The sequence below is a fragment of the Stegodyphus dumicola genome, chromosome X1 (assembly GCF_044657685.1).
Source record: "Stegodyphus dumicola isolate Sdum_Otavi_A_Nest chromosome X1, ASM4465768v1".
Classification (NCBI taxonomy): Eukaryota; Metazoa; Arthropoda; class Arachnida; order Araneae; family Eresidae; genus Stegodyphus; species Stegodyphus dumicola.
Genome location: NC_140780.1, coordinates 97,578,714 through 97,592,102, shown reverse-complemented (window position 1 = coordinate 97,592,102; position 13,389 = coordinate 97,578,714). Strand labels below are relative to the sequence as shown.

The window sequence follows — 13,389 nt, the reverse complement described above, 5'->3', positions numbered from 1 at the left end:
AAATTCCCTTGATAGATTCTGTTTACTATAGGAGATGTGTTAGGCCTTCTACATTAATTCGTGGTTCTGATCCATTGCGTCTATTTAAACGAAAAAAAGTCTAATAATTAATGAGTTGTTTAAAAAAGTAGTTCCATTTTTGCCTCTCTGTTAAGAGTATATTTTAGACTATTTTATAAGCATGTCATATCTGCTTTTTCTTGCTTATTGTTAGCCAGCCTTTCTCAAAGCTTTTATTTCGCTACTTCTGTCTCAGTAGATAGCTCTGTTGACTACAGTAAAAACACAACAGAACAAAAATATTAAGTATTAAAATTTTTTAACCTTAAACATAAATATGAGAGGTTGAAATAAACTTTGTCGCTCGCTTTCGGTAAATCAGATTGCAAAATTATCTGCGATTCAGAAAGTGACAAACTTGCATTCAAATGGAAATAGAAAAACTATATAAACTGCTTATTTTCTCGTTGCTGTGTTTTGACGCGCATAGAGTCTACATAAAATGGGGCAAACATTTCGACGAACAGATAAGCAAATTAACGGAAAATAGTTAAAAAATAGAATAAAAATGATTTTGTTCTAATAACTTTTGCATAGTACTTGGTTGTATGTCTATAAAAATCACAAATTAGATGCGAAAAATAGAAATAACAGCGTGAGCTGTTACATTCGGAAGAAAAAGTGCAGGGGGAAAGGTTTAAAGGAGAGTATTTGAAAAAGATAAAGAAAACTTTTTCATTTGTTTGAGTTATTTAAATAAGGCCGGAAAGACTTAAACTTACAAAATAGTACAATTAATGTAAAATAGTTATTCTAAGTAATGCACTTTTTGTCTATGCTGATTACATTTAATTTTGAAATACGTGTTTTATATCAGTTTAAATTACACTTTTTTATACCATGACAAAAGAACATAACTAGGCTATCGATATCTCTTCCAGGCTCATATACCCTTAATTTGGGTATTTGTATATCCTGTATTTTTTATATCCTCTATTGGTTCAATACCACACATTCTTACTCTTTAATTTTTTAGGAATCCCAGATCTTTATTTTGTAGCATAATGCACCTGTTTTTTTAATTGGTATATTTTATTCGTTTCAGATCTGTATATAACTTTTTACATGCATTTTTAATTATATTTAATTGTAACTTCTGCAATATTCAGGCTGTGTATCTTTTAGGCTTGTATGAATCAGATTAGCTACGTTTTAGAGCGTATACTAATTTATGTATGTAATATATAGATAACGATATGGTGCGCAATGTATTAGGATTTAAAAAAAGTGTCGCCTGTTAATTTTCAACAGCTCTGAAAAAAATAGAATCCAAAGCGATTTCATAGATCGCCTTAAGAATGCTTATGGTTATCAGCAAAAGTATTCCCGTACTTATTTTTCAGAACACGTACCAGCAAACCTTGACAGTGCGTTGTATTTTCTTAAAAGCCTTTAAGCACTTTAGCATCAACGTGTTTAGAAACCAAAAAACTTATTTTAAGTCCATTTATATTTTTTATGTTATTGTAGTTCATGGTATTGTCGGCACAAGACCGTGAGAATTGCGGATTTTATCACCGTATAAGATATAATTCACTATTTTTTGTCATTCGTAAGAAAAGTGTACCTTACTTTCTTATTTTTCTCATTATTTTACCATTTGTTCTTAGAGTTCTTTATACCTTCACCAAAAAATAGAATAGCGGTATCTGAAATACTTCACATTCTGATTAACTGTTTTCTATTCTGACAAAAGAAACCTAACTATTGCAGAAATTCCGTGTTAGATGTTGGTTACATGAAGTAAGCTTTGCTTTCGATTCATTCTGTACTATATTATCTTCTTTACGTTATTTCATTTATTAAAAAACCCTTGTATTTTCTAAAAGGAAATTTTGCTTTTTGTAATAATCGTCATAGAGTTCTGTGTGAATCATCAACATATTTTATTTCTGTAATTTTCTCCCCAGCACAAGAAGTTTGGTAAACTCCGGAAAATAAAGGCATTCTAAAAGGACTTGGAACTAAATTTGTTTCTGTTAAGTCCTAAGGACTGAAAAAGTTCCCGGACCCGAAAATATTTTTAATTGAGTATTGGAAAAGTAAATTTTAATGTAAACTGTCAAAAATTAACTTTTCTTAAGAACCAACATAAGCAAATTTCCAGACGCACATTTCTTTCCCAGATTGCCATTGGCTTGTACGTCGCCATACACGTGTCACAGGGAAACTATTTTAGCAAGGTCATATCCTCCCCCCCCCGATTATTGATCCAGGTTTTAAGAATTATCGGGCAAAAAGTCATTTTTAAAACTGGGAGAATGAAAACCACTAAGCAAAAAGCATCATAATTTTTTCTCCCTATTTTCGATAATTGTTATTGCTGTTAAGTGTCGTACAGGTTTCTAATATCTGCTTGATTAAATTATATGAAGTGTTCTCTCACAATGCTCTGTTTTCTAATCAAGGAACAATATCTTGTTCTGAGGTGCATTCTCATATATAATGAAATTCAATGGAATGCACTCAAATCCCCAAAATAGTGGTTCAGAGTGAAGTTAGTATATGCAAACGTCAAAGGCTTAAAGTGCTAATGAAATATTACTAGCAGCTTTTGAAAAAAAAATTAGCTGTTTTAAATGATGACACAATACTTAATTATTTAATGAGCAAAAGGAACTAAAACTGAAATAAATTACCGCGAAAGTTAGAATGTTCATGTTATGCTTATGAAGTTTGTACCATAGTTGAAATTTGTATGCCTTAAAATTATCCTGAAATTAAGAGAGGGAAAAGAAAAAGAAAAAAGTTAATTGCTTACTGTTTATTGATTTTAATGTATTACATCTCTTTAGCTTCGCATAATTTTGAATCATTTTCTCACATTCTTCAATTAATTTTGATTTGATATGCTATGATTTATTGTGCTGATATATAAATAACTTCGTAAATTATCTTTTAAGAAGTGATATTATATAAAAGTGGGAATCAAATATGAAAACGTTTTTTAGGATCGTCTTACTTTTAGTACAGCATGACGCAAACGTTTAATAATTAACAAAATCTATGAATAAATTGTAAAGGGAAAAAAGAAAAAATAACTGAGCTATAAACGAAACCAAAATTTAATGAAATAGTTGCGATATCTGTTTCATTGTGCAAAACTCCTAAAAATTATACAAAAATATTTATTTTTAAAAATTGCACAATATTGATATCTCAAATGTTTAAGCATATATATCGATTTCTTGTAAATATAAAGTTTGTCGAAAAGTATCACATCAACTGAATAAAAGTAAAAAGCTTGTTTCCACCAGAGCAAAGATAGTGCTTGACTGATTTTAATCATGACAAAGTAGGCATGGCAAATCGTGACCTGTCTTGAAGGGAGGAATATATTCTAAGTGGGCTTTCTAAGGAAAGCTAGCTCGTATTTACATTATATATAAGGTAAACTAGCAGAGCAAGGTAAAATTCAGAAGTAAGTGCGGTTCACGAAGAGAAGAATTTCAGGATGATCAACATGAAATCGGAGAGTAGGACTAACTGGAATTTGCCATGGTTACATTAAGGATAAAGGTAGTGTGTACAGGGTATTTACTACGTATGTATTTACCTTTTCATAGATATTATTAGAACAAATCAAGATATTTAAGGTAATGTGCAATAAGGGTTGTGACCGACAGATAAAGTTTGGGAAACCAGTATTAATCTAAAAAGCATCTTTATAACAAATTAAGAGCAAAAGGAACTAAAACTGAAATAAATTACCGCGAAAGTTAGAATGTTCATGTTATGCTTATGAAGTTTGTACCATAGTTGAAATTTGTATGCCTTAAAATTATCCTGAAATTAAGAGAGGGAAAAGAAAAAGAAAAAAGTTAAAAAAGTAACAAATTAAGAGGGGTGATGAATGTAAAGTATGAAAGGACCCATTTCATACGAAAAAACGTTCACAGTACCATGATATTTTGCGAGCTGTTTTCAATTTCTTCTTAGTACATCAATACATGTATACTGGTTTAATGTAGGGTCAAAATAAGTTCTACGCGATCTGTTTCATTGTTGTCACATAACTCTAATGTAATGCTTTCATAGCCATATTTTAGTTCGGAATGAATTATGCGATTTTTAATTATATACTGGGCTTTTGCGACCCGAAATTTTACCTTTTGAGACTTTTCTTTAAATTAAATAAATTAAATACAAATTCAGCTGCAAACAGTATTTTTCCAAAATCTAAAATCTGCAGAGCCATTAGTATATATTACCTTTTTACAATATGACTACCTTAGGTGATGTGTGAATTGCTTTTTGTTGATCAAATATAGCAACCATGTTTATTGAGTTCATTTCTGCTAGTTTCGGGATTAAAACTTTTATTTAGATATTTGAGTCTGTAATTCAGTTGTGCGGGGGTACTCATTAGGGAATATTTTCTCATTTTTTAACAAGCCAGGGTTCTTCTAAAAAATTTGATTTTTTTAAATAGCTTATTTAAGCCTTCTTCCTTCAGTTTTATATTGTGCGATTACATTTTCCTTAATTGTTTAAAATGATTTGTTAACAATTTGATTACTTTCATGAAGGATTTTCCAGATTTATCAACAACAAAATAATAATAATAATAATAATCCCGCTAAACTGGGCAAGTCTTATTTTCAGAAACATGCATTAAGATGATTGGTAATCATTGACAAAAGATTGCAATATTTAAAGCACCGATAAAATGCTGTGAGTTTCGTTGTCTTCTTTTTCACAGTTCTGTGCTTTTTCTCTCTTGCTGACATTTTATAAAAACCCGAGATTTTGTTCCTTAGTATCAAATTCACGTATAAGTTAGTAATCGATTTAGAAATGGAATTTTAAACCAGGCTTATGAAAGTATAGTTTAGGATATACACAACTTTAGGGATTTTCAAGTTTTGCTTCCACTTGTATTATATCAGGGGCGGCCAAACTTCAGGACAGTAAGAGCCACATGAACATGAGTATTCATGAAATTTCGAGAGCCGCAACTAAATTTTGTGAGTCAGAATTTCCTATTTACATCCTATTACGTTTAAAAAAGCAGTGAAGCAGATCTTCATTAAAAGAAACTTTTAATGTAAATTAATGAGAATTTCGCATTTTCTATGCAATTAAAATGATATCGTATAAATATAAACAAAGATATTTTATTTTTCCTGCTATACGCAGGAAAATTTGTTTTACATATTTGAAACATTGTTATACATGAAAAGGCTGTGATCAAATATGAATAAGAAGTTTTACCTAGTCCATTGTAAAGTCTACACTTGAGTCCACCAGACTTCAAAACAGGTCTCTAATTTGAAAAAGGCCCCTTTTTAGACTATATGTTTCCTTCTTGAAAGAAATTTCTTCAGCGACTTTCAAAGACATCCAAAGAGTGAAAAAAAGAAGCAGTTCTATCTAAAGAATAGAAAATCTTCCAAAACACTAAATCGCGGTCATTAATTTAATGTTTTGAAAGAACTGCATGAAGAATCTGTCTGAAGTAAAATAAAACCTTAGAGGAAATGAAAAATAATGCATTATTTTTAAATCACGTTCAAATTTGCTCTTATGCAATCCCGATGGCCATTATCTGCTTTCAAATTGACATAGTCATATTGTAATTCTTAGAAACTGAATTATTTTCTATTTTGATCGCTACTGTTACGATTAGTGCACGATGAACAATTTGAAACCGATTAAATTATTGCACTCATAAAGTAATTTATGAAATTATATTACTAACTGGTAAAGAAGCGTGTCATTCATTGCACGATTTCTGTTTCAAAATGCAACTGTATTTAAAAAATAGAGCTAAGGAGCATTTAAAGAGTCAAAGGGCCTCCTTCGACTCGCGAGCGGCAGTTAAGGGGCAGTATGGCCATACCTGCAGTTTATAAAATGCTATTTATATATCGTATATATAGACAGCACTTTAAAAATATTTTGCAACTAAGTTTTCTGTTGAATGACCATTCGTGGAACCACAGATACAGTTTAAGAAACGAACCAAACGATGTAGGCTTTTGAAATAGTACAATTTTGGTCACGTAAGAACTTTAACTCACGTAAAAATTTGCGAAATATTTCCGTGTGGGCCGCGTAGGAAAAAGTGCAATATGAGAATGAGAGAACTTTGTTGTTAAAAAAAAAAAAAAAAAAAAAAAAAAAAGAAAGAAAGAAAAGAAAAGAAAAAAAGTCATTTTCCTTATGGTCGACATTGGTTGAGATTATCGATTTAAATATTACTGATTTCATATAAAGTGCTCAAGTGCTACTATACTTATACAGGATGTACCAGTACAGCGGTGACAAACTTTCAGGAGAGATAGAGTAATCCTAGACGATCGGAAATCACATAGGAATGCATGGTTGGAAACGCTCTCCTGGCGCGGGTAGTGACGACAAAAAAGAAAACGAAAAAAAAAAGAAAGGACACAAACAATGAGACAAAACACGTTTTATTAAGTTTAGTACAGCAGAAACCTACAAATAAGAACACAAACAAGCAACGATCGTCATTAAAGGTGTTCGAAATTACTCCCCCAACCCGTGATGGAACCCTCACTTCTCTGGCGCATGGAAGATCTGCATCAAGAATGGAGATGCATGGCGCGCAGTTGCTGCATCACGGTTCGGATCGTAATTTCGAACACCTTTTATGATGTTGATTGTTGTCCTTTATGTTGCTTTTCTTTGTTTTTGTTGCACTCCGAATAATAAACATGTTTTCTCACCCCGTTCGTGTCCTTTCTTTCTTGAATTTTGTGTCGTCGCTACCTCGCCAGGAAAGCGTTTCCGACCATGCATTTCGTGATTTCCCATTGTCTAGGTGTGCTCTATCTGTCCTGAAAGTTTGTCACCGCTGTACTAATACACCCTGTATGTTACTCACATTAAGTTTTTGAATGAAAAATTTTAAAAGATACCTTAAATATTCTAAAAGCATAATTTCAAACTACAGGAATTTGTAGAACTAAAATTCGAAATTCTACTCTATTGAACTTGTCGCCTGAAATCGCCGCCATTTAGTCATAAAAAAGCCTTATAATTTCGCATATTACAGATTGGCATTCCTTCCCCGCGAAAAACAAAAAAGGGTCTATAACGGTTAGGTTAGGTTATTTAATTACGGCAAAGCCTCGAGGGCTATCTGCCTAAGGGGAGGGATGCCTTCGTGGAGGACCTTTCTGAGGGAAACTGGCTCGTATACACGTTACACATGGGGAAAACCACGAAAACACCCATGCAGCCAGCCCGTTCGCGGGATTGGAACCTCGGATCGACCTACCAGTGTTCAGCGACTTTACCGCTCGGCCGCTGGTGGGCCTTGAGGGTCTATAATGAGATAAGGAACAATTTATTAATTGAAACTTTTTAAAAATTTTATCCGGGTAGAGGGCCTGTGCAAAAATAACTTTCGTACACTTTTACTACAGAGTGTCAAACCTTTCTAGTTCAGACGCTTACCTTATTTGATTTGTTTTTCAAATTTGAACCTCTGCTTTTGAGTAATCGCTTAAGATAAGATATATGTCGGTATACAATCGAGCTTCGCTAAACTAGGGCCCACCAGCGGCCGAGCGGCAAAGTCGCTGAACACTGGAAGTTCGGTCCGGGGTTCGAATCCCGGCGAACGGGCGGGCTGCATGTGCGTTTTCGTAGTTTCCCACATGGTAACATATATAAAAACCAATTTCCCTTAGAAGGCATCTCTCCCTTTAGGCAGATAGCTCTGAAATGCTTTGCCATAACTAAATAAACCAAACTAAACCAATTGACAACCCAGAGCAAAAGAAAATGTCTAGTAATCAAATATTCGTCGCAGCAAGACCTTCGCGAAACTGCAGTTGAAAATTGCCTAGATTTCGAGCTGGATCGTAATTAAAAAGCTGAAATGAAATTTTTTGATTGCATATTTATATTAAAAATATTGCAAATAATTGGAGGAATTCGTGTGTTCCTATAAACATTAAACTCCATGGACTTATATGAAAGGGATAATGGAAACTATTAAAATGTTGCATGTGAGTGATATTTTTTTCCCACCTGCAGGAACATTGCACGAATACATGCTAATACTGTAACTGTAAGATTCGAAACTAGTACCGAACAGCTCGGCTTTGAAAGTCGGTAACCGGCTGGTGATAACAATTATTTACTTGCGTTACGTAGTCGCCCAGTCAGTATAGTGGTTAGTGACTCTGATTGCCGTAGCAATGGATGGATCCGGGTTCGAATCCCGAAAAAGGCATGGTTTTAACTGTTGAAGGCATGGCCACATATCAGTTGCTTCCATAATGAAATGGCCACCACTTCCCGCCACTTATAATGGCGCGGGGCTAGTGGCTATACAATAAAGCACCCGGGCAAAAAAAAAAAAAAAACGAGTGAGAGTTCTAGCTATATAAAATTATCGAGTTCACCTTGCATTCTCTCCTCTTGTTTATTTGAGAAAGATTTTGCATCCTCATTGCCAGTGTAAGGGCCTGCTCGGTTCTGTATATTTTAACGCCAAACCTCCTCTCTACATGCACAGGCGTCTCTTTCACCGAGTCAGATTTCTAATAGTTTCTGTTTAAGAATCTTTGAATGTCTTGATCTTAAAAATATGATCAAACTAACGATATTGATTTAGCTATGTAATTTGACAATATGTGTCCTTCACAGCGGGTATTAAATATGAAATTAAATGTCTGGTTACCCTAAATATAAAGATTATTTTTGATGCTATAGATCTTCAGAGAGCCCACAATTGTTTTAAGAAGTGCTGTTCATGCATATAAAATTATGGAGTAATCAGTTTATGTATAAAAGAAATTTAACGATGTTTAGCAGGAAGCAAAGAAGCAATTTTGAGTATGAAAAGAACCTTTTTTTGAAATATGTGAAGGCTATATTTTCGGATAGGAGGTAAATTTTTTCAGAGTATCTCGTCATTATAAATATTACGCGTGTAGATTTCTTTTGTCTTAAATATTTTCTGAAGATTATCAAAACTTCTTAAATTTTCCTAAACTAATGATAGTTTAATCCTCGTTTTCAACACCTCCTTTCCTGTCCAGATAAAAATAAAGGAAATGAAGACAAATGGTAAGCTCCTTCCTGAAGTTTTTAACCTCGATTAATATGTACGCTTTAAATTAAGCATAGTTTATAGATTACGGATTGTTTATTACAGTGTATCATTCTAATACAGGTATTTATCACATAATAAGTACTTTTTTCTGTTAGTTTTCATTTTCATGTAATTCTACACTGCTACCTAAAGTTTAAAAAGAAAACAAAATTGGTTGACCTCAAAGATTGAAAGTCTTTACCTCATTAAGGAGATAACCGTTTAAGAATTTATTTTTAAATGGGAAAAGTTACACCGTCTTATGTGGGACAAGTTAAAACTAAATAAATAATTTTGATTGAGTTTTAAATGTTATTAATTTTTTTATTAAAATTCAGATTAGATAGATCGTCATTATTTTTATTCTGCTAAGAGTTTCTTCCTTCATTAACACACACACACACAAAAAAAAAAAAAAAAAAAAAAAAAAAAAAAAAAAAATTCTTGAGAGACAGTGTTCATAACCTTGGATTTAAGCTTCGTATTGTTTAGAGTAAATTTCAACACTGCTCTAAACAATTGTAACTATTGAGAACAAAGGCCTTTGTTATTTGTTTCATGTTTGTTGTTCAGCGATTCGAAATGATAACATAAATCTCTGACTTTAAGATAAACTGTAAACAATATGAACTGAAGAGGAGAGGAAATTCAATATATTACGTAACTGCATGATGTTACAAATCAGTTTCTTAAATTCTTTTTCTTTACTTTCAGATCCCTATTCAGCGTTACCTATCGGTTTGATGGTTTTCAGAACATTGTATTAGAAGTTTCCTGCGGCATAACATGCTATAAAAATGTTCAAAAGTTGGCTGAAGGTTTCATATTTTATTTATTTATTTAAAATTTTATTTTCTTTACTTTTTTATTTTCCTTATCAAAGAGGAAACTCTACTGTAAAAGCATGGAATTTTATTAACGATACAAATGCTTCTGCATCTACAATAAACTTTGAGTATATCCACAGCCTGAAAAATCTTAATTCCGATTCTTTCACAGAAAAAAGTGTAGAAATACTTTCCTATTGCGATACAAAATAGATAATAACAAGTTATACATTCATAAGCTTTTGTTTCCTTTCTGTAATTGGAATAAAAGTCGTAAGAAGCTTTCAACTAGCTTCTTGATTATTAAAAAAATATATTTTGCTGTATAAAGCGTTCTTCTATGACTTTTGAACTAATATTCACTATATAATATTTATTCTATTAATGCACTGAAATAATATTTATTGTATTAATGCACTGAATTACTGTGAATAAGTAGTGTCTATCAAGAGCCACATATTAATCTCCGAAATGAGAGGTGTGTAAAGAACCCAGATGTACTAAGCTAAATGTGACATCTTCTTAAGAAACCGTACTTAATAACTTCTTAATGAAGCCGTACTTAATAAATGTGCGCTTTCTCATGAAATATGAAAATCGGTACTATTCCGTTTTGAGGACCGTAAAAAAATTGCAGCGAAAATGTATGCGCAAAAGCGCCAAATCTAGCAAACGCCAAATCTAGCGTACGCCAAATCTAGCGTACGCGCCGATTTCAGATTGCTTAAGTTTATATAGTTCTATATTTCTTAAGACGCCATTGAAATATTAGTTTAATTTTTAAATCCTTTTTTGATTTTAAATCCTTTTTTGATATCATTTGGATTTAATAATTTGAGAATTGCCCATGACGAAAAGTCTGCAATACAATTTTGAGTAAAGTGCAGAATCACCCACTGCTTGACGCGTTTTTAAGAATTCCACATACTCGGTATCCATATACACATCACACATCGACCTATTTTCTCTTTAAAAAAAAAAAAAAAACAGAATTGCACAAAAATGGCACTGCGCAAACACTTGACTTTATCTCTGTACACATCGACCTATTTTCACTTAAAAAGTAAAAGAAAATTGACAAAAATCCAATTGTTTTTACCCTTTTAAAAAGCGACAAACAAATAAGTGGGCGATTCTGCACTTTACCGAGATTTTTTTCAAAGAAAAGGCATCATTCATTATAGAAAATTATGTTTGAACAACCAACGAGATGAAATTATGCTTGAGCGATAACTCGGTAGCGAAATAGCGATGCAGGCATCCATTCAGTTATGCTTAGCAATTTTTATATAAATTATAATAATGATTTGAAATAGTTATTTACTCTTATGCTTCCATTCAGTCGTGTTTAGCCTTTTTTATATAAGTTATAATAATAAGAAAAGTATTATATGAAATTAACCTTTCATCTAAATTAAAACATCAATCTTAGATAATTATTTACTATTATACTTCCTTTCTTGCATTAGGGTTGCCGCAATTATTTTTGGCAGCACTGGCATCAACAATAGTTTGGCGATTTTTTACGGCCCTCAAAACCGAATAGTACCTGAAAATCTTTGAATCATGAAACATTCGAGTTTTCTGATCGAAGAAAATGGTGAAATGAAATTTTTTCTGAGGCTTTATTTTCATCTTAAAATCAAAAGAGTCATCCAAAATTAACGCAAAAACAGGAAGGGCTGATACGCATACTAAACTGATGGCCAGTCATATTATTTTTTTTTTATGTCAAAGGCATGGTGTCAAGTGTTACTGCTGAAAAGCAAGCAAATCGATAAAATATGTCTTCTCCTAATGTAACTGTGTCTCAAAAGATTGTCGGTATATTTCCAATAAGGATTTAAAAGTGAGTCGTATCAATAAACTTAGTCCAGGAAAATAATATTCTAAGTCCAGGAAAATATTTTTCTGCAGAGCTTGATAAGTCTACACACTGCATTAAGTAGAATTATAAGCATTTGGGTAGGTTTGTTTCTGTTTCTACCATGGAATTTTGTTTTAAATTTATTAAAGTATAAATTAAATGAGAATATTTTGTTCTAAAAGACACTTTTCGATTAGACAGCAGAACAGGAAATATTTGAAACTCTTTTTGCAGGTTTGTATCTCATAATGCACGTAGCATAGAATAAAGGAGGCTTTATAACTCAGCACAGAATGGAAAGCATAGAATATTTGCAAAAATAGTGTGCATTCCCAAATGAACATATTTATTTCACAAACAGTTCGAGCCCTGTAATCTTCAAAGGTAGTTTTTAGTTCTCAAGAAATGTGGAAATGACATGAAAATAGTACTAATAATGACCATTAATTTTATATAATCATAAACTGGCAAATTCAGCTTGTTTGCAATTTTGATAAAAACAGATAGGAAACATAAATTTATTCAGAGGAGACATAATTGAGAATTGTCAGAGGAGACATAACACGTCGAGGTAAGGAAACTTATTTATTTGCATGCATGAGAATTGAAGGGAAAAAACTCGTTTTTCCGTGCGGCAGTTAGTATGTAAGTTAAGCATCTATTTATATAGATACGATTGTAAAGGAAGTATTTTGGGGAAACTTATCCCAAAAAACTAATGTTCTATTCTCCAACAGGACTCGATTCTTAAACTTATTAGCTACAGGATCTAAATTTCTTTTGCACAGCATATCGGATGTCTTTTCACTCTGTAGGGTTATACTGTATTTAGAAGCTTGTATTAAAATCATGAAGACCCTACTAGACTGATAGCGAGCTACTGTTTCACCTGAAATCATTCACAGTCTAAAGAAGTTTAAAATAAGATTTTTATTTAAGTCTCGACTGAACAGAAAGGCACAGCTTGTGACAGATGAACTGCCGATCCCTACGTGTATTTGAATTAACATAACAGAAGGTTAAATTTCAAATGTAGGAACGTAGTCTGAGACTATATATCAATTAAGCTACTCAAGCTGGCTCAGATATTTAACGGTGAATATTTTAAAACGTCGGCGCTAGCAATGCAAGTTAGGCAGGATGTCGATAGTAGCAGCAAGATGCGGCTGCCAAAGCTGTAATTTAAACATTCAAAACCCCCAGCTTAAATGCACTAAACAACTCATTTGCATTCTGGTGTACAGAAAGAAGAACTTATAGTAAAGTTTTAAATCATAGTAATTGGTTAATTAACATAAAAACCGTACTACTCTTTACACCGTGTCCATTTTATTATCTTTATACACCGTGTGCGTAAAAGTCCTCATGCGGCTTTTATTTTCGAAATTGTTCGTCGTAGACATATAGAAGTACAGGTAGAAGTTAGACCAGCACTTCTGTAGTACCACAGATAATTGACGTATTGCTGAACCTAGCTAATTGTTAAGCTTCCGCCCTAATTTTGAGGAAGAATACTCTGCGGGATGGTCCAAAGGTCTCCCATCCCTCTTCTACCAAAACCT

The 13,389-nt window shown here is 32.6% G+C and overlaps 1 protein-coding gene across 4 annotated transcripts in view; it reads left to right on the top strand.

Moving 5' to 3' along the window:
• LOC118192704 (solute carrier organic anion transporter family member 74D-like) overlaps positions 1–13,389 on the top strand; it is a 277,424-nt gene that overhangs the window by 150,507 nt on the left and 113,528 nt on the right. For 2 of the 4 annotated variants that reach the window (XM_085807989.1, XM_085807990.1), the window contains one exon: positions 9,848–9,951. The exons of the other annotated variants lie outside the window; for them this stretch is intronic. In XM_085807989.1, coding sequence (XP_085664115.1) covers positions 9,931–9,951 — 21 coding nt within the window. In that variant the 5' untranslated portion in view covers positions 9,848–9,930. The remainder of the gene's footprint in view (positions 1–9,847; positions 9,952–13,389) is intronic. 4 annotated transcript variants of the gene reach the window in all.